Source organism: Nematolebias whitei, chromosome 10, assembly GCF_014905685.2.
Source record: "Nematolebias whitei isolate Nwh7 chromosome 10, NemWhi1, whole genome shotgun sequence".
NCBI lineage: Eukaryota > Metazoa > Chordata > Actinopteri > Cyprinodontiformes > Rivulidae > Nematolebias > Nematolebias whitei.
The window spans coordinates 10,480,256-10,504,849 of record NC_056507.1 but is presented as its reverse complement, the minus strand read 5'-3'; the positions used below and the strand labels follow the sequence as shown (position 1 = coordinate 10,504,849).

Here is a 24,594-nt window from a genome sequence, read left to right as displayed (position 1 = left end):
GAGGTGGACGGATGGATCAGGAGGTGAACGGATGGATCAGGAGGTGGACGGATGGATCAGGAGGTGGACGGATGGATCAGGAGGTGGACGAATGGATCAGGAGGTGGACGGATGGATCAGGAGGTGAACGAATGGATCAGGAGGTGGACGGATGGATCAGGAGGTGGACGAATGGATCAGGAGGTGAACGGATGGATCAGGAGGTGGTCGGATGGATCAGGAGGTGGACGGAAGGATCAGGAGGTGGTCGGATGGATCAGGAGGTGGACGAATGGATCAGGAGGTGGACGGATGGATCAGGAGGTAAACGGATGGATCAGCAAGTGGACGGATGGATCAGGAGGTGAACGGATCGGATGGATCAGGAGGTGGACGGATGGATCAGGAGGTGGACGGATGGATCAGGAGGTAAACGGATGGATCAGCAAGTGGACGGATAGATCTGGACCTCGGCTGCAGGTGTCAAGGTCTGTTGTGGTGAAAGGGCTTAACTAAAAGCTGACGCTCTGGACTCGCAGCTCTGTGGTCTTCACCTCGGGTCCTGAGGTTTTGATCATGACTTGATGAAGGGTTTGACATCCTTTCTGGTTTTTGAACATCTAAGGAGGAACTGGAGGAGGTTCGTGAGAAGACGAATGGGCCTGGTTCCTCGTGTGTTATGACCACAAAGATGAATGGAGCGTTAAAAAATGTCACACCTTCACAACTGGGCTGTACTTTACTCATAAAGTCTTTAAGGAAAAACAATGTTTTCTTCAGGTGGTCCTAAAGAACTAAATATATTCAACCAAACAACTCCTTGAAAAATGTTCCAAGTTCTTGTCCAAGAAAACTTCAAGAAACATTTTTAAAGTGCAACCTAAAGAACATTTATTGGGATCTAATGGTTTGAACGACCTCCTGCTGTGAAGGTTGGTGCCAAAGAAAAGAAGACGATGAGAAGACGACGCTAAAACGTTCTGGTGAAGAACAAAAGGTTCAGTTTTTGGTTTCTCATCTTTCATGAGGAAATGGACCAAACTCCCGGTTCTGTCCGAAGGTTTCCTGATGAATCGGACCCGCTGACACGAAAAGGACAACGTGTTGCATCGTAATAAATGTTGGCGTCTTCACACGGCCCCAGTTTGACGTCACTGAACCCAGTTCGGACATTCCAGCTCCTGGTCTGACGGCCCACTTCTAACATCTGAAAAGGTTTTTTTGTCAGGATCAGAATGTTGGATGTGGGGGGAGGGGGAGGGGGGTTAACCCGGAGCGAACAGTGTGGCGTTGGTTTGTTCCCATCAGCAGTTAAACAATCACACCCACAGTCACATGCACGCTCTCTCCCACAGAACATTGTTGGTTTATCTCTTTTTAAAAAAACGTCCAGTTCTTACAGCTGAACAAACGGCCTCGTCACAGGACCCTGCAGTTTATTAAAAACATTTATTTTATGTTAAACTGAACTGCTGCAGATGAGCTTCATGCTTAAAGTGCTCAAAGTTCAAAACCTAGTATTTCTTGAAGGAATGCACATCACCCTCCACCTTTCACGTCAAACTTTTAAACAAAGATCATCGTTTTATGTGAGAAAATGACAGTTAATATGCACAGTTTCATCTGGGATTTCATGTAATCCATGAGAGCTCAATGTGTTGGGGATGACTACCAGCTACTACCACGCCAAGCATTAGCTCGAGCTAGCTGTAGCTGTTTGCTCAGATCACTAAGCCAAAGGGTAATTACTCTGTGATCGCAATCTTTATAACGTTCATATCTACACACTGGCTCATAAGAAATTTTGCTAACAGTCCGACGCCTGGAAGCAAATGCAAATAATTCAGCTCGTGATGAAATGTGTCCATTACCTCCATCATGACTAAAGCTTGTGATGAACATTAACCTTACAGTTACTAATGCTCATGATCAAAGTCAGTACTTTGCAATGCATTGTGGTCTAGATACGTTCACGCCTACTTCCGTCAGTCTAAACAGTTTTCATATGTACCTGTTTCTGCTGCTCTGAGGTCATACAGACACCTGGCTATGTCACATGTTAAGGACATTTAACTATCAAAACATAAATACCAATAAAACTGGTTCATGCATTTGTCACGTCTAGACTGGACTATTGCAATGGTTTGTTATCTCGGTGTCCAAATACTTCTTTAAAAAGTCTTCAATTAATCCAAAATGCTGCTGTCAGAGTCTTAACTGGAGTTAGTAGGAGAGATCATATTTCTCCAGTTTTAGCTTCTCTCCACTGGCTCCCTGTCAAATCCAGAAATGAATTCAAAATCTTACTTCTAACCTACAAAGCTATCAAAAACCTAGCTCCATCTTATACTAGAGATCCATATTTTCCTAACAGAGCACTTCGCTCTCAGACTGCAGGCTTACTTGTGGTTCCTAGAGTTTCTAAAAGAAGAATGGAAGACCTTGCAGGCTCCTCTCTTGTGGAACCAACTTCCAGTTTCTGTCCAGGCTGACACATTGTCCAGCTTTAAGACTGGGCTTAAGACTTTCCTTTTTGATAAATCCTTTAGTTGGGGTTGGCTTGTTATGCTGCCATAGACTTAGAATAAAATCAGAATAAGCTTTTTTATACTTGCACCCAGATACGAGAACAAGTTACGTACAGTCGTCCGGAAGATGGACGTAGTGCACGAAGCTGCTGCTATAAGCACGGCCTTTCTTATCCCTTTTCAGAATAATATTCTTAGATATGGTATGGTATGGTATAAAGTTTATTCATTTAAAAAAAGTACAAAACAATTCCTTAACAATATAAAAACATACAAGAGATTTAAAATGAAAGGCAGCAGAAAGAAGAAAAAAATCTTATATCTGCCCCTTTTTTCAATTATTTCAATCATAATAATCTTCAAGTAACTCAGTAAGTAATATTCTTAGATAGGAAAAGGGGGAGAACCATGAGGGTAGATGGTGCATTGTTACACATGAATAGTTTTTATTGGATACGGTTTAATGTGAGTCTTGACCTGCCATTGTGTATCTGTTCCTACCAAACCCAGCCGATCGAAGCAGATGGCCACTTGTCCTAAACCTGGTTCTGCTAAAGGTTTCTTCCTCATGAGGGAGTTTTTACTTCCCACTGTCGCCTTCGTGCTTGCTCAAGATGAGAGTTCTGTGATGACGTTAAACTCAAGCAGTCTGCTCCTCAGATAAATAATGTTATTAACTTACTTTTTCTATATATGGATGTTTCTGATCAGTGCCCTGAGATGACTTCTGTTGTGACTTGGTGCTATATAAATAAACAGAATTAAAGCTCATTTATAATTATGTTTATAGGTAAAAGTCAATAAAAGGCAGGTGTAAAGGACCAAAAGAAAAACAATGAACGCCATCCTTGAATGCCGGATGTAGTTATGAATGCATTTGATTTGCAGACATCTACACCTCCAGATGCAGGAAGAGGGCCACCTGCATCATGAAGGACCTCACTCATCCAGCACACACACTTTTTGCCCCACTCCCCTCAGGAAGGAGGTTGAGGAGCATTAAGTGTAGAACCACTAGACTGAGGAACAGCTTCTACCCTGAGGCTGTTACTCATAAATATCTAACCAGAATAATCACTGTGAAAAACCATTTCATGTTGCTGCTGATCTGTTTCAATGTTGGTGTGTTCATGCGTGCACATCCGCTCACACAGAATCATGTTCATGTTTGTGCTGATGTTCAATGTTTGATGTTATGAGTGCTTAGTGTATATTTAGTTGACGTTTTTCTTAGTTCATATCTTAGATGTTATTAGTTTTTCTTATGCATTTTATTGTTGGATGTAACTGGGACCCTGTGTACATAATTTCGCTCCACCACATGTACCACAAGGTGTGAATGACAATAAAGAATCTCTGACTCTGATTTGAGCACATGGTTCCCGATTTTGTATATACACATTAGTAACTGTGAAAATGTCAGTTTTCTAACTTGAGATCCTCCATTCTGCGTCGCCACCTGCTGGCTACACAACAGAATGCAGCTCAAAGCATTTTTGGCTTCACTTTTCAGTCACGGAGGCTGATTTCTCCCCAGCAGAAACACAATCTGTTGTTTCTGTTCAGATCAAGAAGTAAAACCTTCATTATATCAGGTTTAAATGTTAAAGTGGAGCCTTTTAAACTGATCAGTGTCATGAAGAAGTTTCATTTTAAACACTAACCAAAACGTCCTGCCATCAAAAACTAACCAGTTTGTCTGAATTTTCGCCAACAGGAAGTGAACAGAACTGACAAAAAGTTGTAAAAGTGTAATCGTTCAGTGTCATTTATGATTTAATTCTCTGGTGTCCTGCTTTGGTGTGGCCAGGCTCAAATCCCTGTTTTTGTCATTCCAGACCATTTTTAACTTATGACCAAAACACCTGCAGAGAAAGAGATTAAACAACAAGAAAAACTATTTTTCCACAGAAGTTTTGTTTCTCAGGCTGAGTATGAGCAGTCTTTGTACCGATGATGAATAAAAATAAATCAGAAGTTTCATCCCCAGCAGGGCAGATCAGACGGAGCTGAAACCAAAACAGGAGACCCCTGAATGATCGGACCTCTTTTGTCTGAAGCTCCAAACAAACATCAGAGAGGCTGAGGAGCAGAGCGGGAGGAAGATGAGGAGGAAGAGCAGCTGGCTCCCAGTTCAGAGGGAGACAGGCCTCTCGGGCATTGTTCCCGTTGACCTCCAGTTCTGCGAACAGAACCGGAGGGGATACTGAGAAATTTGTCTATTCGCAGAAAGGCACAAAAAAAAGACACGTCTGTATTTATCTGTCTGTTGGCAAAATATCTCATTAACCACTGGACAGATTTTAATTAAACTGGATGCACATCTAAAACTCAAAGTCAACCCAATTCAAGATGGCTGCCACAGCTAATTAACCATGGCAAACACAAAATTGGCTCTAATGCCGTTATTCTTAAAGAAATGTGGTGCGGCTGAAACTGGAGGAAACATGAAACATTTGAAGTCGAAACATTTATATTTATTGTGGGACTCAGTTTGTTGTGGCTCCTCGGACTGATGAAGTCCTTTGGATGAAGGACGAAACATCTCCAAAAAAAAAAAAAACATCCAGATGACCTGACTGAACTTTGTTGGATTTTGTGCCTGGATTATTGAGCATGAACTTTGATAAATATCTCCATATCCGTTTACTTTTTTCCATATTTATAGACCTGAAAAATACCTCAGGTCTGGAAGTCGAGGTGTTGTGTAAAATGTTTACAAAAAACTAAATGCAATAATTCCAAATTATCAAAACTTCATATTTAAATTATGGTGGAACATAATGAAACCAAGATTGAATCATAAAAAGGTCATTATGGCAACAAAAGGCTGTAGATAAGAAACAGCTGGGGGGAGACGGAATCCCTCAGAAGTAAAGATGGGCAGAGGTTCACCAGTCTGTGAAAACACTTCAATAATAAATCTGAGGTCAGAGGGTGAAGCTTCGAGTCCGGAGTGGATGAATTTACAAACATTCCAGCCACGGCTCTGTCCAGTCTGTCCTCATCCGTACAACCAGGGGAAACCCAGAACCTGTGGAGTTTGTGCAGAACCGGACCTCTGCAGCTCCAGCAGCCACACACACACACACAGGTTGGTTTTCATTGGTTTGGAGTCGGGTGGAGACGCAGATCCCACCGAGCAGCGTGGAAGAGTTTCAACAACACACCCAGAGGGGGGTAGGTGGGGGCCACCACCACCCCTCAGTATCAGGAGGGGTGGGCCTTAGAGGTTCTGATGGGAGGACAGAGTCCGAATGAGGTGGATGGAAGCAGTTTTTATTTTGGAAAGGATCTGGTTCAGGGTTAAGGAGGTCAAATGGGTCTGCTGGAAGAACAACACGGGTTCAGGTTCAGTAAAGACCAGGTCCAAAGACTCTGATCAGAACCAGAGCCTGAACTCTTTGGTTCTGGTGTTTTATTATTTGGGTCCGATGTTCTGATTCTTCACTGAAACTTTCCAACCGTTTTGTGAACCTCTTGATGCTGAAGCTGCAGACGCTCGCTGCACGTCCTCCACCTTCAGATCATTAAACATTTACCGTTGTATTTTTATGACGGCAGGTTTTTACAGATTAGAAATTATTTGACCGAACCAAAACACAAATGCTGAGATTAAACGTGTAGGAGGCAGCGCTGCAGAGGATCATCATGAAGCGTGGAGTAAAATAAATTAATAAAACAATAAGCAAAGTCTTCACGTAAAAACAACTTCATCTGTAAAATAGTGTCGACGGCTGTTAAACAGGAAACATTTACTTTAAATTAACAATTTAATAATAAAATTTAAAAAAACAGCTCGTTGACTTTTAATCCCATAATTCCCAGTAAAGCTCAGTTTTAATAAAACAGACAGACACGTGAATGTTTTTGATCTCAGGATTTATTGCTGAACACGCCAGACATGACCATCAGATCCTGTCTGTACACCCGTGATACACCCGTCTCCCACCACAGCTGGACCTTACAGAAACCGTCCAGGCCAGAGCAAGGCATGCTGGGAGAGGAGAGGAGCCCAGCGGAATGTAGGCAGAACGCTGAGCAAACAAACAGCTAAAATACATACAGCGTTCAGCTGCTAAAACACCCCAATGAGCCAAAGACACACTGAGAGAAACACGAAAAGGCAAACGAGGATTTTAAACTCGTCCGTGAGTTCACTCTCTCCAGCAAACTGGAATCCAGTTTCATGTAAACAATTTTTCCACCATCGACTCAACATCAGCATTAAAACGACTTGGTATTAATTTTAAAAAAGCTTAAAAAGTGACAAATGCAAAACTAAAAAGGAGGCGAAGAGTTTAAACATGAAGGCAGCTTCCCGTCTGCTCGTTTACTGCAGCGACCACAGAAGAAGAAAGACGGAAGAGTCCACTTCGGCCGCTGTCGGCGTTTGTTCGGCTGTTCTGCAGCGACTTGACGTCACTCGAGCAGAACCTGACCTTTCACCCCTGCTTCACCTCAACCGAACCGTCCACGGACCGGTGACTGACCCGGAGCAGAAGAACCACAGCGTTTGGGTCAGACGACACCAAAAGACGTAAACCAGCGCAGCTGAACTGCAGCCGCTGATTAAAGAGACAAACTTTACTGACATGAACACAACGATCCACAGGTCTCATTCAGACGTTACACTTTTTATCTGCTTTTTTAAAGGGTTTTGGCTGCCTGTTAGTAAAATATCTCATGACCCACTGGACAGACGCACATGAAGTCAACTTTATTCAAAATGGCCACCGCAGCTAAATTGATGTTAGCCACCATAAAAACAGCTACAACTCAGTGGGTTTTAGAGACACTGAGGTAAACCTTGGTGTGGTAGTAGCTGAGAGTCATGTCCTGCTCATACTGTGAGGGTTACGCATTGTGCAGGTTAAGTTTCAGAGTAAAGTACCGCAACAACCTCACAACATGAAGGGCGGCGGGCGACATGCATCTGTCTTTAAGGTGACACCTCACTGGACTGACTGGACGACCCATTCATGAAGGAAACTGGTCTCACAACTCGCTTTAATAATAAGCGTCTGATGAAAGTGTGGCCGCGCAGCTCGACTGGTCCCAAACGCTCGGAGTTCAGTCAGACCTCCAGCGAGACACGGCCTCCTCCTGCACACCCGTCAGACACGGAACGAAAGTTTCAGTGAGATAAACCAGAGGAATTAATTTTATATTAACTTTTAGAAATAGAATTAAAAAGGCTCAGTTTACGTCCTCATCCAAACCTGGAAAATACTAAAAACAAACTCAGAGCTTCTCAGGTCTGTGTAGGAACTCCGCAAACACCGAAACCTGATTAGCTTCTTCACGTCTCTTTCGTCTTCAGCTGAAGAAACTACACCGATAGAATGGAGCTTTACTACATTTAATTAACGAGACAAACAAACCGCAGCGAGCTGGAGGCGGTCGCTCGGAAGGTGAACCGCCGACGCCACCGACTCAAACCCAACATTTAAGGCACAAAGGTTGAAATATTTTCGCATAGAGACCTTCTTGTTCCAGAAGGAAATGAGCTGAGCTACAGGAACCCGACATGTTTGTGCGTATCAGTAACACAGGAATTAGTTTCAAGACTCCGTAAAAGATCAAACATTTGTTTCTGAGTATCAGACGTACGCGGTTAATCTCTTTGTAACAGTTCATCTCTCTGCTGTCAATCAAAAATGCATCAAAACTATACAGGATATCTATAAAGTGACTAAGATTTAAAAACTTTATGATTGTTTTTCTTGAGACACGCTCTGGGTGTGAGCAGCTCGGAGCTCTCCTCAGGATAAATTCATCATCATGAGGAGGAGCAGCTGAGATGTTGAGCTGAACCTCACTAAAACCTTCTGGACGTGCATTAAATACAACTCATGTTACTAAAATTAATCGTTAGACTTCATTCTACACCGCAGCACCCGCCCCTCATTGGTGAAGAGAAGGAATAAAACGTTCATCTAACAGTCCTCTGTGTAAAAGTCTTCATCCTGTCTAATAAAGTAGTGGTTTTACTGCGGCCTCAGGGGGTCTGCTTGCTGCCTTCGGCTGATGGCGCCGCCTGCAGGAAGGGAGAGAAGGAGGAGCGCACGGCGCGACCATGCAGAGGCTGCTGCACACGGAAGTTGTTCACCATGCTCTTCTGTACTTCCTCCTCGGCTGAGGTGAACAGGAGGCTCCGGAAGACCGCCAGCTGGGAGGAGGAAGTGAGACAGAGATCAGTCATTTGAACGTTCGGTTCTCTGGGTGATCAGACCCGCCGCAAATCAGGACCAAACAGATCCAAACAGGGCTCGGCCTCGACATTACCTGCAGCGCCCTCTAGTGGGACTCAGTAGAAATGTCAACTGTTTCCAAGTTGTTCAAAGAGCTAACGAAGGGTCAGAACTGTGACGTAAAGATGAAAATGTTCCATCAGGCTTCAGATTGAAACTTCCTGACTCTAAAGTGAAGAACGCTTGAAGGTCTCCTGCAGAAAATCGGACTGAACGAAGGTCAAGGCAACTTAATCCGCAGCAACCAGGTGTGGTGAGTTTATTCCAGTGGTTCCGCCTGAATCGGTCCTGAAGCAGTTTGCAGACACAAAGACCCGGGTCCATTTGTTTAGTCCAGGGGTCTGCAACCTTTGTGATAAAAAAGAGCCATTTTTGCCACTTTGCTTATTAATTATGACGTCCGGAGCCACAAAACCTGCTCCAACTGTGGACTGTCGACTGGTGGCCCATGGACCACAAATTTTTTTTTTTTTTTTGTTGTTGTTGTTCACAAGTTTTAATACAAAAGACCAGATTTATGTAAAGAAAGAACAAATATGTAATTTTTAACAATTTTATATAAAAGTTTAAACGCTGAACTCTGCAGGCCGATGTGAGTTCTCTTAATCGTTGAAGAATTAAGTTTCCTACTTAAAGCATAAAGTTAAAGACTGTATAAAATTAGGCCACTTTGTTGGAAATCAGTTACGTTTTTAAAGACAAATAAATACTTTACTTTGACTTTTATTTTTGTGTTTTATTCTTAGTGTTATCAAGGTTACTCATATTCCTTCTCAGCAGCTTGTCTTAAAGATATTCCAAAACATTCTGGTGGTTTTGAGAGAAAGATGATTGGAAGTCAACTTTAAGTGGCTAACAAGCTACTAGCATGATGCAGTTTTACATTCGCCCTGTATTTGTTCTATTCGTCACATATTTGAAAATGACAGGAAACCTACTGAAACTAGCTATTTTCATTGTCGGCAATAATTTATATAAAATTCAGAAGGTCCGGCTGAGGATGAGCAGGACTTGAGCCCGTTGGGTTTGGTGAAGGGTCACTGTTAGAATGAAGCTTTGGGTTTTAGGTCGCTGATCGGTCATTTTAGTGGTTTAGGTCAGACACTTGATCTGTTCGGCACATTCGCGTACGAGTTTACACTTGTGGTGTTTAATGTTGCACTTGGAGAGTCCAGTGTTTTTGAAGTTTGAGAACCACTGGTTTGTTACTTTAAATTTGCTGCTCAAAGACCCGCTGAAGAAAAGAGCAGCGTTGATCTTTGATGAAAACTTAAAGCCTGTTTGACCACACGCGGCAGCAGAGGACAACTTCAGCTGCAAACTTTCTGCTGGTTTGGTTAACCGTGGCTCCTAACTGTCTTCTGAGCTTGTGGTTTCCAAGTAGCACATAAAAGATGCTTTAAATTATATATTTAAAACTACTACTACAGGCCCGTGAACATAACGCAATATTTGAATTATTAAACGCCTCCATCTTCCCTGCTCTTGGTGAAACGGTTTCATTTCATTCTTTAAGCTAAAACAAGAAGAAATGTTTGGTGGAACGCTCCACACACCTGGTCGTGGCTGACTTCGATGTGCTGCTTCATGACGATCCAGGTGACGGACTCTGTCAGAGGGGGCGTGGTCAGAGAGCCGTGGTACGTCCAGTAGTCGTCGGTGTTGGCGGGCAACAAGCAGCCGGGGTCGAAACGGTTAAACTCGACTACGCTGTCCTGTGTGGTGGTGGTGGGGGGGTGTGGGGGCAGAAACACACAACATGGAACAAATATGGAGTAAGAACTGTTTATGTCAACAAAGCTTCAAAATGTACAACCTGATTAAAATCACATAATGAGCTTATCTGTCTGATGTTTGTCGTCAGGAGACGATAAGATAAAGCTGCAGAACCAGGAAGTTCCACCTTCTGACCAGGTGGTGGCGCTGGAGCCCCTCCACGCATGATTTTATTGATTTTTTAAATGTTATTTTACACAAGGACGGGACTTAAAAACCAGATGGGCCCTAAGCAGAGGTGGAAAGAGTACTGAAAATGTATACTCAAGTACAAGTAGAAGTACTGGTGATATAAAAATACTTACAAAGTACTCCTCAAAAACTACTCAGAGCATTGATTACATTTGAACCAACTGATGATTTATTGTGTTGTCAATAAAAGGCATTCAGTTTGATTTAATGCATATAATTGCTACATTCAAAGCACATTTCTCAGACGAACAATAAAGTAAAAAAAAAAATGACACCAAGGCCATTTCTTTTGTAAACAAATGTAGATAAAGCAGGAATTTTGATTGTTAAAAGAAAGACAAATGTTTTTGAACCGGTATAGAACAGTTTAAACTTTTCCAAATACACTGAACAACAGACAGGGAAGTGTCTTAAACTCTGACAATCTGTCACCCGTCACTTTCTGAACCTTTTGTTCAGTGGCAGCAGGAGCTGGTTTTTAAATAGTCTATCTGGCTTCGTTTGGCTGTGAACATTAGACTCTAAAGGACTCTACAGAGTTGTCCTTTGCTTACATCATAGGTAATTGGCGCATTCGCGATCTGAGAGCCTTATTAGCTACAAAGATGCAGAAGAACGGTTTGAATATTAATTCAAATTGCAGCTGTACTCAGTAGTGACTTCTGATTTAAAAAAAAGTAGTGAAGTAGATTACATGGTCTAAATTGTACTTAAGAATGAGTAAAATTACACACTAGAAATAAATACTCATAAAAGTACAAGTACCCAAAGAAATCTACTTATTACAGTAACGTGAGTATTTGATCTGTATTTATTTTGTTACTCAGGACCAGGGGTGTAAGTAACAAATTACAAAGCGGAATTTTTAAAAAAAGCATAAACTAAATAAAAACAAGTCACAGTAACAAGACCGTGTTGACCAGCCCGGAGGGTTCATGCACACAGCTCTAAGTGAGGAGGTCTGCAGAAATATTTGACTTCACTTCAGATTTTCAGCGGCATATATTCTGATATAATTTAGTCGAAGGAGGATTTTCTCCAGTGAGTGAAAAGCCTCAGACATTCAGTGGTTATAAACCAGTAAAGAAAGAGATTTTCTAGACGTTTGTTGGTGTGTTTGATGGTTACCAGCAGAACACGGCGAGGAACTGACCTTGTGTCTGATCGCAGGCAGAGCATCAACCAGCTTCTGCAGGCCCTCGTGTCTCTTGCCAACCTACATGAGGGTCAGACAATAATCTGGATTAAATTCAGCTGACAGGAAGTGGTGTTCCCGGCTGCAGGAGCGTAAGAAAAGGTTCTGTGAGAGAGGATGTGCACGTAGTGTTCAGTGAACAGTGATCACCTTCAGGAAAACTCCGATCACAGCCAGCCCGTTGTCCTCCATCACCGCCTCCTCGAACAGACTGTACCGCTCAGCGTTCCAGTGGACCAGGTGGAGCTGAGGACAAACAGGCGTAAGAGTTAAACCGGACTCTTCTCCTCTTTCTGATCAGTCACAGTTGAACTGTGACGCTCTGAAATAAGAACAGCTGAGAACCGTGACGTGAGCCCAAACAAGAACCAGGAGAACCGCGCACACACTGGAACACCTCGTTACGCAAGAGTATCCGAGCGTAACAGAAAACCTGAACATTGATGTTACTCTGTTCAAACACGCCTCTCATGTTGGGCTTTTGAGACAAAGGAAACGGGTCAGCACGTATCACTGACAGCAGGTGCACTGAAGAACGATTCAGCAGGACATGAATAGAAGGGCGGGTTGAGAACTGAATCAATATTTGTTGTTTAAACAGCTCGACTTTTGTTTTCGTTCAAACTAATTCATTTGCTTTGGACTCGACTTTACAAACTTTAACTTCAAATCTTCTCATAAAAGCATCAAAGACACAGTCTGCTCTCCTGCAGCTGATGTTTTCAGGGAGAAGACTCCTGTGGGATCAATAAAATATCAATAACTTTTGGTTTTGTGGGATCCTTCTGAAAATGTCACTTGTATTTTTTCTGCATCCTGTAGAAACGACCGGAGCTTCCTGCTCTCTGTGTGTTCATGTTAGCATGTGCACGTCAGAGCGCTGACTCAGTACCTCTGCAGGAAACAGCCGTCGGTCCACGGTGTGCTCGGACCCCCAGTCGTTGTTCTCCCCCCAGTGGAAGTGGAACTGACAGAGCCTGAACGTGTCCTGCAGCGGGCCTCCTCTCAGAGCTGAAAACAACAAAATACCGCAGAGATTTCAAGCTTCAGCTACATGCAGTGAATGTTGGCAGCTCAAATCCTTTTTGTGTACAGTAGTCCCTCGCTACTTCGTGGTTTTTCAACGTAAGATTGTACGCGGCACACGATCGTCAAGTTTAACATTACTCACGTGATTGGGACGGTACGGGATGAAAAGTAAAAAAAAATAAAGTAAAAAGTGTCGGACAGGTGCTACCATTTTGTAGTTTTCTTTCCATAATCCTACGTTGTAGCGCAAGTCAGAAGAACTACACTACCCAGAAGCCAACAGTGCTTCCACCTGCTACTTTCTGCCGAAATGGAGGGAAAGTTTTGCAACGCAAAGTCAGAAGTAACGATCGATCTGTTAAACTCACAGAACTGACAGGAAAGTCACAAATAATCCTGAAGCTCAATGATCCTCGTGCACATCAACCTGGACTTCATGTTGCAGAACCAGAACCGAGCTGCTGGTCTGCAGAGCTGCTGAGAACCCATTAAAATTTTAGTACTGTACAGTACATATATGTATGTTGTTAACATTACGTAGGTTTAAGATTTTAGAACATTGTTAAGAACATTGCAAGAGTGTGGGAAGTTTATAAAGCCTCAACATATAAATATATAAATATTAAAATAAATATAGTGTTCCTACTTTGCGGTTTTTCACCTATCACTGTGGTGTCTGGAACGTGAACCCCACGATAATCGAGGGACTACTGTACTTTGTCTCGTTTCTGCTCTTGAAGAGCAGGTTGTTCATCTGAAGAACATCCAAGAAACAAAAAGAGGCGGGGCCAAAATGAGCACAGCTACAAGCTGAGATGAATGTGTCTACAAGTAACTGGGGGTCCACTTAGACAATAAACTGGACTGGACAGCGAACACCAACACCTTCTACAAGAACGGACAGAGTCGCCTTTTTCTTCTGAGGAGACTCAGGTCCTTTAACATCTGCAGGACCATGCTGCAGATGTTTTACCACTCGGTGGTCTCCAGCATCTTCTTCTATGATGTAGCATGCTGGGGCAGCAGGGTGAAGAAAGCTGATGCCAACAGACTCATACTCATCAGGAGAGCTGGCTCAGTTCTGGGAGTGGACCTGCAGTCTCTGACAGAGGTGTCTGAGCAGAGGATGCTGAGGAAACTGCTCCAGATCCTGAACGACACGTCACACCCCCTGCATGATGCCCTGGACTCACCGCAGCACCTTCAGTCGTAGACTGAGACCACCGAGGTGCTCCCCAGAACAACACAGGAAGTCCTTCAAACTTTTCAACTCCTCCCCCTTTCTGCACAAATTAATCCTGCACCACAATAAACACTTTAATGTTTCTGTCTGCGCCTGTTTAGAACTTATTTGTTGGTATTTTTATATTCGCTGTTATTTTATGTCTTGTGTATGTTCCTTTGTGTTGAAACTCTGGCACAACAATTTCCTGCAGGATCAATAAAATTCTCTTATCTTATCTTAAAAGACAAAGTGTGCAGAAGCAGCTAGCGTTTGGAAAAAGTACAAATAAAAACTGTTCTACTATAAAGCTGAGCTGCAGACGCACGGCGCTCTGGTCGAATCTGCTCATTTCACTGAAATAAGCAACATATTTACAGAGAAGTAAAGCCGTGTTGCAGCTGGAGAGGTCAGCACCAGCCCACCGGTCACATGACCATCGTCACATCCATGTGGAGCTCTGAGTGAACGGTTGACGGCTGGATTTTCCTACATATGGGGGGGGGGGGGGGGTCTTTAGGGAAGGGGATAATCTTCTTATGTACGGTAGATCAAAACATGCATTCTTGCTTCTTCCCTTCAAACATTCAGAACTTCTGAGTATTTTACAATAAAGCACTTGGGTGGAAGAAATCCTTTTCTTCCTCTCGTGGTTTCGGCAGGCTGAATAATTCCAGATGTGAGCGTTGAAATATTTTCAAACAACTTACTGTTCTTGTCTGTGGTGTCGTCGTATTCGACCAGGAAGGAGTAACCGTTGTTCCAGATTTGTTGGCAGGTCTTCGGGTCGTACGTGGTCACCAGAGGCTTGAGCTCCGAATCAAAGACACTCTTCTTCATGACGATATCTATGGGGGACTGACGGTCCCCTCCCGGTACCGCAAGGGGCCCCTGCCACATGGGATGCACTGGAGACAAAGAGAAACAGCAAGGAAATAAAAATAAAAAAGTCAGATTTTATAAACCCATTCCGAGTGAACAGGAGAAACTGCTGACACTTACGTCTCACGTGGCGCTCTGCTGCTCCCTGCACTTTCAGACAGTCCATTTAGAAACAAAGACACCTCAACGTTCAGAAACTACACACTCACTGTCCTAAAAGTGACACGCGCTCTCTCTGCCTGGAGCTCGAAGAAAGAACTGAATGAAAAATGAGACACGAGCAAACGGATTTCCTTCTCGTCCTCTCTCTCTTTCAGGAAATGACTGAATAAGAGTGAAGTGGGCCGGCAGTACAGAAAGTGACATTTGGAATGTCCTGGCACGCCTCCAGCTCTCAACCACAGCACATGAAACGGACCAGAACCTCTGACCGGTCAAACCATTCCTTCACGTCAGTGGTGCTGACTTCTAATTATCCAGAACTCTGCTCAGTTTCCAGAGTTTCCACTCTCTGTTTGCTGAAAGCTTCCCAAAAACAGGCGCTTGACTTCTAAAGACCCAGTCTGACGTTTCTCTTGTTCAAACTGAATAAGGCTATTGTTTTCCCCCTCGTTCATCCAGCTGGATGGTTTAATGCAGACTGCTCAGTCTGACTGGGAAATTATATTCATCTTCTTTGGGTTTCAGCAGCTCCTCCTGGGGGAGTTGACCGCCTGACTCTGTGGCTGCTCCAACCCACGACGACCGCTCAAACAGCTCAAGAAGCTCAAAGCAGCTCTCAGCTTCTAACTTCTCCTGAGTGGTTATTTAAACTGTGTCATTGTGACAATGATTCAGTTACAGAGATGATGAGCAAATAAATAAATCGTTGTAGGTTTGATTTTTAAATAAATAATCCTTTAATGAGATGTTTCATAAAATGTGCTAATGGACACAGTTTTACAGTTAAAACATTCAAACATGTAAAATCTCACTTGACACAACGGAACAACTCAGTTGACGTTAACAACAACTCAGACGTCATTCTGAGCTGTTTTAATTAAATTAACCCTCAAATTGTCCTTTAACTTGATCACCATTCATGTACCTCAGAGGAAAATCAACCATCTTATTTAACTGGTTAAAATACCGGTTCCGGGTTTTTTTTTTTCCACATAAAAAGCAAATCTTTAATTGCGATCTCAGTCTGAAATAAAAATATCAAATTTAGATTTTTTAAAAATTTAATTCTTTAAGAGCCTTTTTAGTTTTGAAGAACCACCAAAGTAAGTTATGGAGTTCCTCAGGGTTGAGTGCTTGGACCAATACTCTTTACTTTATGTTTCCATTAGGTAAAGTTATTAAACAACATGGGATACATTTTCAATGTTATGCTGATGATACTCAGTTATATTTGTCCATGAAACCCGATGAATCCAATCAGTTAGATTACGAGCGTGTCTTAAAGACATAACAACTTGGATGACTCTTAACGTTCTACTTTTAAACTCAGATAAAACAGAGGTTGTGGTGTTTGGACCCGAGCATCTTGGGAATACATTTTGCAGTCTTTCACTTCCTCTGGGTGGCATTAATTTGGCCTCCAGTTCTAATGTTAAAAACGTTAGTGCTACTTTTGATCAGGATATGTCTTTTAACCCCCCCATATTAAAAAGTTACCAGGACCGCTTTCCTCCACCTGCATAATATCACTGAAGTTAGAAACATCTTGTCCAAAAACAAAAAATTATGCGGAAAAACTGGTCCATGCATTTATCATGCCTAGGCTGGACTATTGCAATTGTTTATTATCTGGGTGTCCAAATACTTCTTTAAAAAAGTATTCAGTTGATCCAAAATGCTGCTGCCAGAGTCTTAATGAGAGTTGGTAGGAGAAATCATGCTTCTTCAGTTTAATGTTTCTCTCCATGTCAAATTCAGAATAGAATTCAAAATCTTACTTCTAACCTACAAAGCTCTCAATAACCTAGCTCCATCTTATATTACAGATCTTATTGTTCCATACTTTCTTAACAGAGCACTTTGCTGTAAGACTGCAGGTTTACTTGTGGTTCCTAGAGTTTCCAAAAGTAGAATAAGAGGAAGAGCTTTCAGTTATCAGGCTCCTCTCTCGTGGAACCAACTTCCAGTTTGTGTCCGTGAGACTGACACATTGTCTACTTTTAAGACTAGGCTTAAGACTTTCCTTTTTCATAAATTCTATAATTAAGGTTGTCTTGGGTTTCCTGAGCCATCCCTTAGTTATGTTGCTATAAGCTTAGACTGCTGGAGGACAAACTGACCACATTTCCTCACTCTGCTGCCGTCTTTACTTGCTCTAATCTACCTGTTTGTATTTGTAATTATTTCTATCTTAACATCAAAAATGGTTAAATTGTGTCATCTGGACCAGTTTCTTTAAGTGAGAAACGTTTCGTCCCCCATCCAGAGGACTTCCTCAGTCTATGACCTGCCAACCAGATCTGTCCCATAGGTGTAGCCTTCTCTGTTGTGTTGGAGGAGGTTGTCTTGAAACACAGCAGTGAAGGATACCTATGGAACAGATCTGATTGGCAGGTCATAGACTGAGGAAGTCCTCTGGATGGGGGACGAAATGTTTCTCACTTAAAGAAACTGGTCCAGATGACACAATGTATCCTTTTTTGTTGTTACCTACCTGATGATTGAGCTTACAACCTTTTATCCTTAACAGTTTTTTTTTCCTTTCTTCTAATGAGAGTACACCTGGACTTGTCATTCTGCGTTTGTCTGTTTCTACTTCCTGTTCTCTCAAACTCTAGGCAGTCGAAGAAGATGGCCGCTCGTCCAGAGTCTGGTTCTTCTGGAGGTTTCTTCCTTTTAAAAATAGAGTTTCTCCTTTCCACTGTTGCCTTTGTGTTTGCTCAGGATGGGAAACTGTGACAAAGTGAAGACTGAACGCAATCTACTGGCTTCCTTAGACAGATAACTTTTACTGCCGGCTTTTATAAAGCATGTGAGTATCATTAAGCAAAGATAAGATACACAAAAGGTCTTACTGCATGACTGCACCATATTTGAGCTCATCTATAAAACTGAGCCATTTTTGTGACAGTCATCTTGATTCGAACTCACTCCAGCAGTTACTCAGTTGTAGATGTTCATCTAATGATAAATGTTTCATTACAACCTGCCCCATGATTTAGGGATATAACAGTAACGGTACAGACACTTCAGCAGCAGGTGATAAAAACACGCTGAACTTCTGAACTAACTACAACATCGTCAGTGCATCTGAATACACTGGAAATTTTAATTATATGCAGACTTATTCTGCCAACTTGTCATATGCGTCAGCAGCTCAGTGGAGCTTGGAGGCATGGTTCTGCCTTTAGGCGATACCTACCTGTTAGACAAAACTGAGGGATTAGAATGCACATGAAGTTGAAACTTTAGAAGCAAACCAACATGTCTGAGTTACTTGAGGAGAAAGATTGTGGAAAAAATTCACATGTGAGCAGAGACAAACCTAAACACTTCTCGTGCTCATCGCACTTGTTCAACTTTAACTTTCTTCATGACTGAGGCTGAAAATCTCTGCAGGACTTGATAGTTTGTGGCACATTTATTTAGTGTGTGGACTCGGATGGCACACAGAGACAAGCCTGGATGTTTGAGGGTGTAAAGTTGCTTTGGAGACTCGTTGGACCAGCTGGGGCATGTTTAAACCCTGAGGGGTTAACACTGAAGAGCATTAACGACTCACATTTGGATTGAACACAATGTTCGACACATTTTCTGAGCCTAAATTAAAAAACAAAGCTGAACCATTTGTTTTTCACTCATGTCCTGGTGCAGAAGCTGCAGACACAGCAGAGATACACACGAGGCTGAGATGGATTTATAAAAGCTTACATTTGTATGTTTTTAATGCTGGTTTTAAACCAGATAATGGCTCACTTATTCAGGCAGTAATGTAGGTTAAAGGGCTTCAAATGGCCGATCCAGATGACCAGAACCAACCGAACCCTCCCGTGCAGCTGTATTTCTACTCACTCTGAGACAGGACATATTTGCTGGAGCACGCCGTGAGGTTGCATCGTCTGACCGGGGTTATCCGGTGGTTCCTGTTGGCTTGTCTGACGAGCTGGGACACCAGGGGTCTGACCGCCGAGAAGGCCACCATCTTGTTCCAACGACGGCTTCACAACAAACGACAGGACACGGTGTTAGCTTAAACTAACCGCGCCGAAGTTAGCTACCTGTCAAAAAATAGTGCACCATCCGGCTGCTTTTCGTCAGCTTTAACACTCCTATTGTTGGTCAGGAGGTGGGGAAATACGTCCAACATGTACCAATAGAAAACAACCATTTAACCTGAAACTGTTGCGTAAATTTTGCTTCTTTTAACCCTTTTTTACACCGCAACTATCCGCGCAGACCCTTCTCCATCTTTGGGTCTCCGAGCACTCGTAACAACAGGGAGGGGAAATGGGAGGAGCCTGTAATTTTGACCAATCAGAGCGCTGCTTCGAGGGGCGGTGCTGCAACAACCATAACAACAGACCGGAAACAAAAAAAAAAGTCACGTGGAACTTGCCCCCCCCACACCCACCCCCACACCAAAACTGTAAAGAAACCTTGAATTGCAGCATGTGCCACAAAAAAATAAAAACATAAAAAAAGGGGAATCGCAACTAATCATTACACTTTAGTTAATAGTTTTATTTATCTTTTCGAACACGGCAGGAACAAAACCACATAATTAATATAAAAAAAACCCTGTAATAATACTATGAAAATGTATATTCTACACATTATTTACAATAGAAGAGTACAGTATTATGTTTAAAACAGAGTAGTAAGAGATAAAAAAGTATTAAAAGGATAGTTCAGTTAACTTTAAAGGGATGTTCTGTCTAATAGTTATCAATATTTAATACCGTATCAGCTGTGAATTCAGAGTCAGAGTCAGAGTCAGAGTTTCTTTATTGTCATTCGCACCTCATGTGGTACATGTGGTGGAGCGAAATTATGTACACGGGGTCCCAGTTACATCCAACAATAAAATGTATAAGAAAAACAGTAATAACATCTAAGATATGAACTAAGAAAAACATCAACTAAATATACACTAAGCACTCATAACATAAAACATTGAACATCAGCACAAACATGAACATGAGTAATAGTGATAGTAATAAATAGTAATAATAATACATCAGTAATAGAGCACAGAGTGGGTAAAAAGTAGTAAAAGTCTTTGTCCAGGCTAGGCTAGGCAAATCTTCTTTCAGCTGTTCAGCTGTTTGGATTGCCACAGCTAGTCATACTCCTCCATCTAACTCAGTTGTCTGCGTCCTCTGTCCTCACCCCATCTGCCCCCCATGTCATCTCTAATGGGCATGTTTCTTGTTGTCTTCGACTAACATTAACTAACATTAGCACAATTTCCACCAGCACCGTTTGTCATCAGCACCAGTGGTGGTTTTTGTAAACCCAGGCCCTTCTGACACAACAAAAACATCATATTAGCCAATATTGAATCTCAACACTTTTTAAAAGTTTGTTGTTGTTTGTAGAAGTTGCACATGCAACTTAGTTTCTGTGGCGACCCCCTAACGCAGGGAGCAGTGAAAGAAAGCTTCAGCTGTTGGACAGATGGACTCACATCTGACTCCAGAACCCTTTGGTCTACAGCAGAGCTCATGGTCCGCTCAGTGACTGACAGGAGCCCAAACCATCAGCCTCCATCATCATGCTTGTATGGGGTTTGTGTCAATGTTTGTTTTCCCCCATGCTGCTGTGCATTATGGGTAAACTTCTCTGTTTTGACCATTGGACAGATGAAAGCACAAATCGTGCTGCCAAGTTGTTTTGGACAGAAAAGACTTTCTCCTGTGACCTATCCAAACAAGCCAGACATGCAGTTTTTTCCCCAGTTGTTCAGTTCTGAACTTTAACCTTTAACCTTCTGACTGAGGCCCCTCTGCTCCGGCCTCGGACGTCCAAAGTCCGATGCTCCAAAAGACTTGTTCAAATAACAAAAAATAAATGCACAAAAATAATTTATTTGCAACAATTATAGTACAGTAATTTGCTTTTTAAAAATAAAAACAAGTCTGGATTTTTTTTTTTTTTAAAGTTGTACTTGAACCTTTTTTTTAAATGCTTTTAAAGTATTTATATGAATTTGGTTTTTTGCATACTCAGATATTTACCTACGATGTTGCTTTTAGCTAAATGTTACGTAAACTGTTTTACGAAAGACTACCGAAAACGTTTCCTGTGATGAACACAGTCCTTTGAGTCAATCAGACTGAGTGTATTTTTAAAGCTTGTTTATAAGATACTTGCTCTGTGTTGCATCACAAATACGTCACAAGAATTTCACAACCGAGATAAAAGTGCTGCCATGCCTTTGTTTGCAAAAAGAATCAGCTCTAGGGGACAAACATGATTAAAGGTAAACATGGATCTTTGGCCCCGTTCAGACATCGTTTAAAGACGTGATCCAGGTGAGGTCTTCATTTGCATAAATTCTTCTACCTTTAAAAATCCCTTTGAGTCACAATGACATCAAATGTCCTCACAACTGTAACGACAAACACCTTCAACAAAAACAGATTGCATCATTTCAGAAATGCTTCTAGCAGCCCAGAAAATGATTGTTGTCCAGCTACAAACGGATTCAGGACACATACTGGACAAACAAGACACATGGGACATACCATATACAAGCTATAAACAGGAGACATGCAGGACACATACTGGTCATATATAGGATATAAAAAGGACACATACGAGACATATACAAGACAAATAGGACACATATACAAAACATTAACAGGAGACACGCAGGACATATACAGGACACATATGGGACATATGCAAAACATTAACAGAAGACATGCAAGACATAAACAGGACACATATGGGACATATGCAAAACATTAACAGGAGACACGCAGGACATATACAGGACAAACAAGATACATACAGGTCACACAGAACATGTATAGGACACAAACAGGACATGTAGGACAAATATAGGACACACATGGTCATGACAACAAATGTCCTCGGAGACATAGCACAACCATCTCACCATCTTTTCACACTTGCTGTCCTCTGGAGGTCCTTCATAAAGATCTGAAACATTCTCCATTTTTTAATTTCATATTTTCACAAACTTAAATGTTCAGACTTCATATCCGTTTAATTTAATTCAAACTGTCAGTAATTTTCTGTAAACAAACATTTTGTAAACTGTTCATTTTCATCTGAACCTTTGTGAAATTATTCATGTCTGGTCAGGACGAACGGCTGTTGTGATCAGAATCTTAGTTTCATCACTTTCACCTGCTAATTGGACTTTTTAATTTCCTTTTTTTTGTTTAGATGTTGAGCCTAAACAATTAATACTCATTGAAGTTGTTGTATTTTTATTGATCCATCATGTTAATTTACTGCAGGTGGTGTTACTGGTGCTGTGTATTTTTATTAACGTTTTTCTTGGTTCATATCTTAGATCTTACGTATTACTGTTTTTCTTTCACATTTTAATACTTTTGTTGGATGTTAACTGGGACCCATCCACAATTTGACAAATAAAGAACCTTGAAAACTTAAATTTTACAAATTTGAAAACTATCGTTTGTTTTTAGCAACCTTTAAATCCTTTTTAAGAATTGCAGGAGAAACCAGTCAAGAAACACCAAGGTTTTTGTTCCAGACCAGGAAAATACTCAAAAATAAAAATACTTCTCAAGACTTTAGGCAACTAAACTCTTTAATCCTTTCAGTTCTGTGTAGTCGGTTCTGTTTAAGTTTACACATTAGGTTCTGTGGAACAAACGAAGCCTAAAAACTCACAGGTCAGATTTATTGTTTTCATGACGGTGGTGCAGAGATTTTGCACAAACTTTCATGCTAAATAAAGAAGAATCACAAAACTATGAAAACAGACTGGAGGAGCTGAAGGCCACTCTGGACTCCAGTAATTGGACTCAACTGAACCTCTGGAGACAAATCCACATTATTTCTGGGCCCGTTTTTAACAAAAGGACGTTTCTGCTCTCTTTGCGACAAGTTATGAAGCAACCGCATGCTTCGGCTGCAAGTGGCGTGGCTATAAGCTGCCTGAGCACAGCCGAAGCTTTTTAAAGAACTCAATGAATTCACCGGGACACAGGATGGCTCTTTCTTTATGACCGTCTGAGTAAGAGTTACAGTTTTTCTTACAGTTGCTGCCTCTCTACAGCCAAAGTACAGAAAGTACGGTTACATATTTAAAGAAAAAACGTAGATATAGAGAAGAGGTAGCAAATAAAACCTCTTGGCACAAACTGGCCAACAACGTCTCCATCTGTGCTCCATGTATGACTGAACTGACCAGTAAGAGCGTTTACAGGCAGGAGAACCAGAACTACAAACTCCAGGGTCTGCCCGTCTGTTTGCATCTTTTACAACTGATTTTATTTATTTATTTTACAAAAAACTCACAAAACACTAATTCGTGTCGCGTAAAAATACAGTACGTTTATAAAAATGACCACAAAAAAGCACCTTTTTAAACCAGAGTAGCAGGTCAGGACCTCAATGAATGAAAATAAAAAGTTAACTGCACTTTACTTTTTTACTAAAAAGCAGAATTTATTTACAGCACTGTGTCGTCAGACAATGAGCACGAAAGCACAAAAAAAAAGTGCCAAAAGATGAAGTGTGGAGGAACTGGTTCTTCATTAAACAGCTGTTTTATTTCATCCTGCTGTCCGTTTGGAGTCAAAAGACAAGAATTTATACAAAGTTCAGACCCGGTTGGTCGTCAGTCCAGAGCAATGATGTCATCATCATCGTTTGCACCCGATTGGTCCGTCCGTGGACGCTTTGTGGAGGTCTCACCGGGCTCAGAGTCTGGGTGCTTCCTCTTGGTGGCTGCAGTTGCTGCAGAGCTGGACGACACTAATTCCTCATCATCAGAATCGACTATCATGACGTCATCATCCTCAGCTGCAGCTGAGACTGGAGGAGAAACGGCTTTTAAATCACGTAAAACATCTAAACTAATCAATTAAAACATTTAAAAAAAAAAATTTTTTAACCAAAAACCATTAATGCAAATAAAATAACATTTGGATAAACAAAAACATTCAGTGAGTGCTGACTGACTTTACTGAGGAATTCAAGAGAAACAAGAACAAAATCTAAATAAATAATCACCAAACCATAAGCTAATAGCAAAAATGAGCAAAGACTGCATGTAGCAAAAAGCTACGATTAGCAAAACCATTGCTAAGTATTAAAAGCAGCAACACAATAGATGAAAGCAAAAAATAGCATTAACTGTGGCTAAAATACATTTGTAGCAAAGCTGTAGCTAAACGCTAAAAAATTTGCAAAATAATTGTTGAATGCTAAAAGTATGAAGACAATAATTGAGCTAAATGTAGCAAGACAGTGGCCAAAAACAAAAATAACTATGAACTGTAGCTAAAAGATTTATATATAGCAAAGCTGAAGCTAAAAGCTAACATTAGCAAAGCTATTGCGAAACGCATAATGTAGCAACAGTGGATA

General features: G+C 41.6%; 2 protein-coding genes across 2 annotated transcripts in view; both read right to left on the bottom strand.

The window, feature by feature from the left end:
- Positions 1–7,823: 7,823 nt before the first annotated feature.
- Positions 7,824–19,492, bottom strand: ca5a (carbonic anhydrase Va). Its single transcript, XM_037683323.1, has 7 exons — positions 19,072–19,492; positions 14,886–15,083; positions 12,817–12,935; positions 12,075–12,170; positions 11,883–11,945; positions 10,318–10,476; positions 7,824–8,679 (listed from the first exon to the last, which is right to left on the bottom strand). Exons 1-7 carry the CDS (start codon positions 19,199–19,201, stop codon positions 8,509–8,511), a joined length of 936 nt encoding a protein of 311 aa, XP_037539251.1. The 5' UTR covers positions 19,202–19,492; the 3' UTR covers positions 7,824–8,508.
- Positions 19,493–23,649: 4,157 nt separating this feature from the next.
- Positions 23,650–24,594, bottom strand: part of uba2 (ubiquitin-like modifier activating enzyme 2) — an 11,407-nt gene continuing 10,462 nt past the window's right edge. The window contains exon 17 of the mRNA XM_037683305.1: positions 23,650–24,039. Within this exon, the coding sequence (XP_037539233.1) occupies positions 23,843–24,039 (197 nt within the window). The 3' untranslated portion in view covers positions 23,650–23,842. The remainder of the gene's footprint in view (positions 24,040–24,594) is intronic.

Coding starts and splice junctions, on each gene's coding strand:
- ca5a (XM_037683323.1), bottom strand. CDS start 19,201: ATGGTGGCCTTCTCGGCGGTCAGACCCCTGGTGTCCCAGCTCGTCAGA. Junction 12,171..12,816: donor GACGGCTGTTTCCTGCAGAG/GTACTGAGTCAG, acceptor GTTTGTCCTCAG/CTCCACCTGGTCCACTGGAA. Junction 8,680..10,317: donor TCGAAGTCAGCCACGACCAG/GTGTGTGGAGCG, acceptor TCCTCCTCCCAG/CTGGCGGTCTTCCGGAGCCT.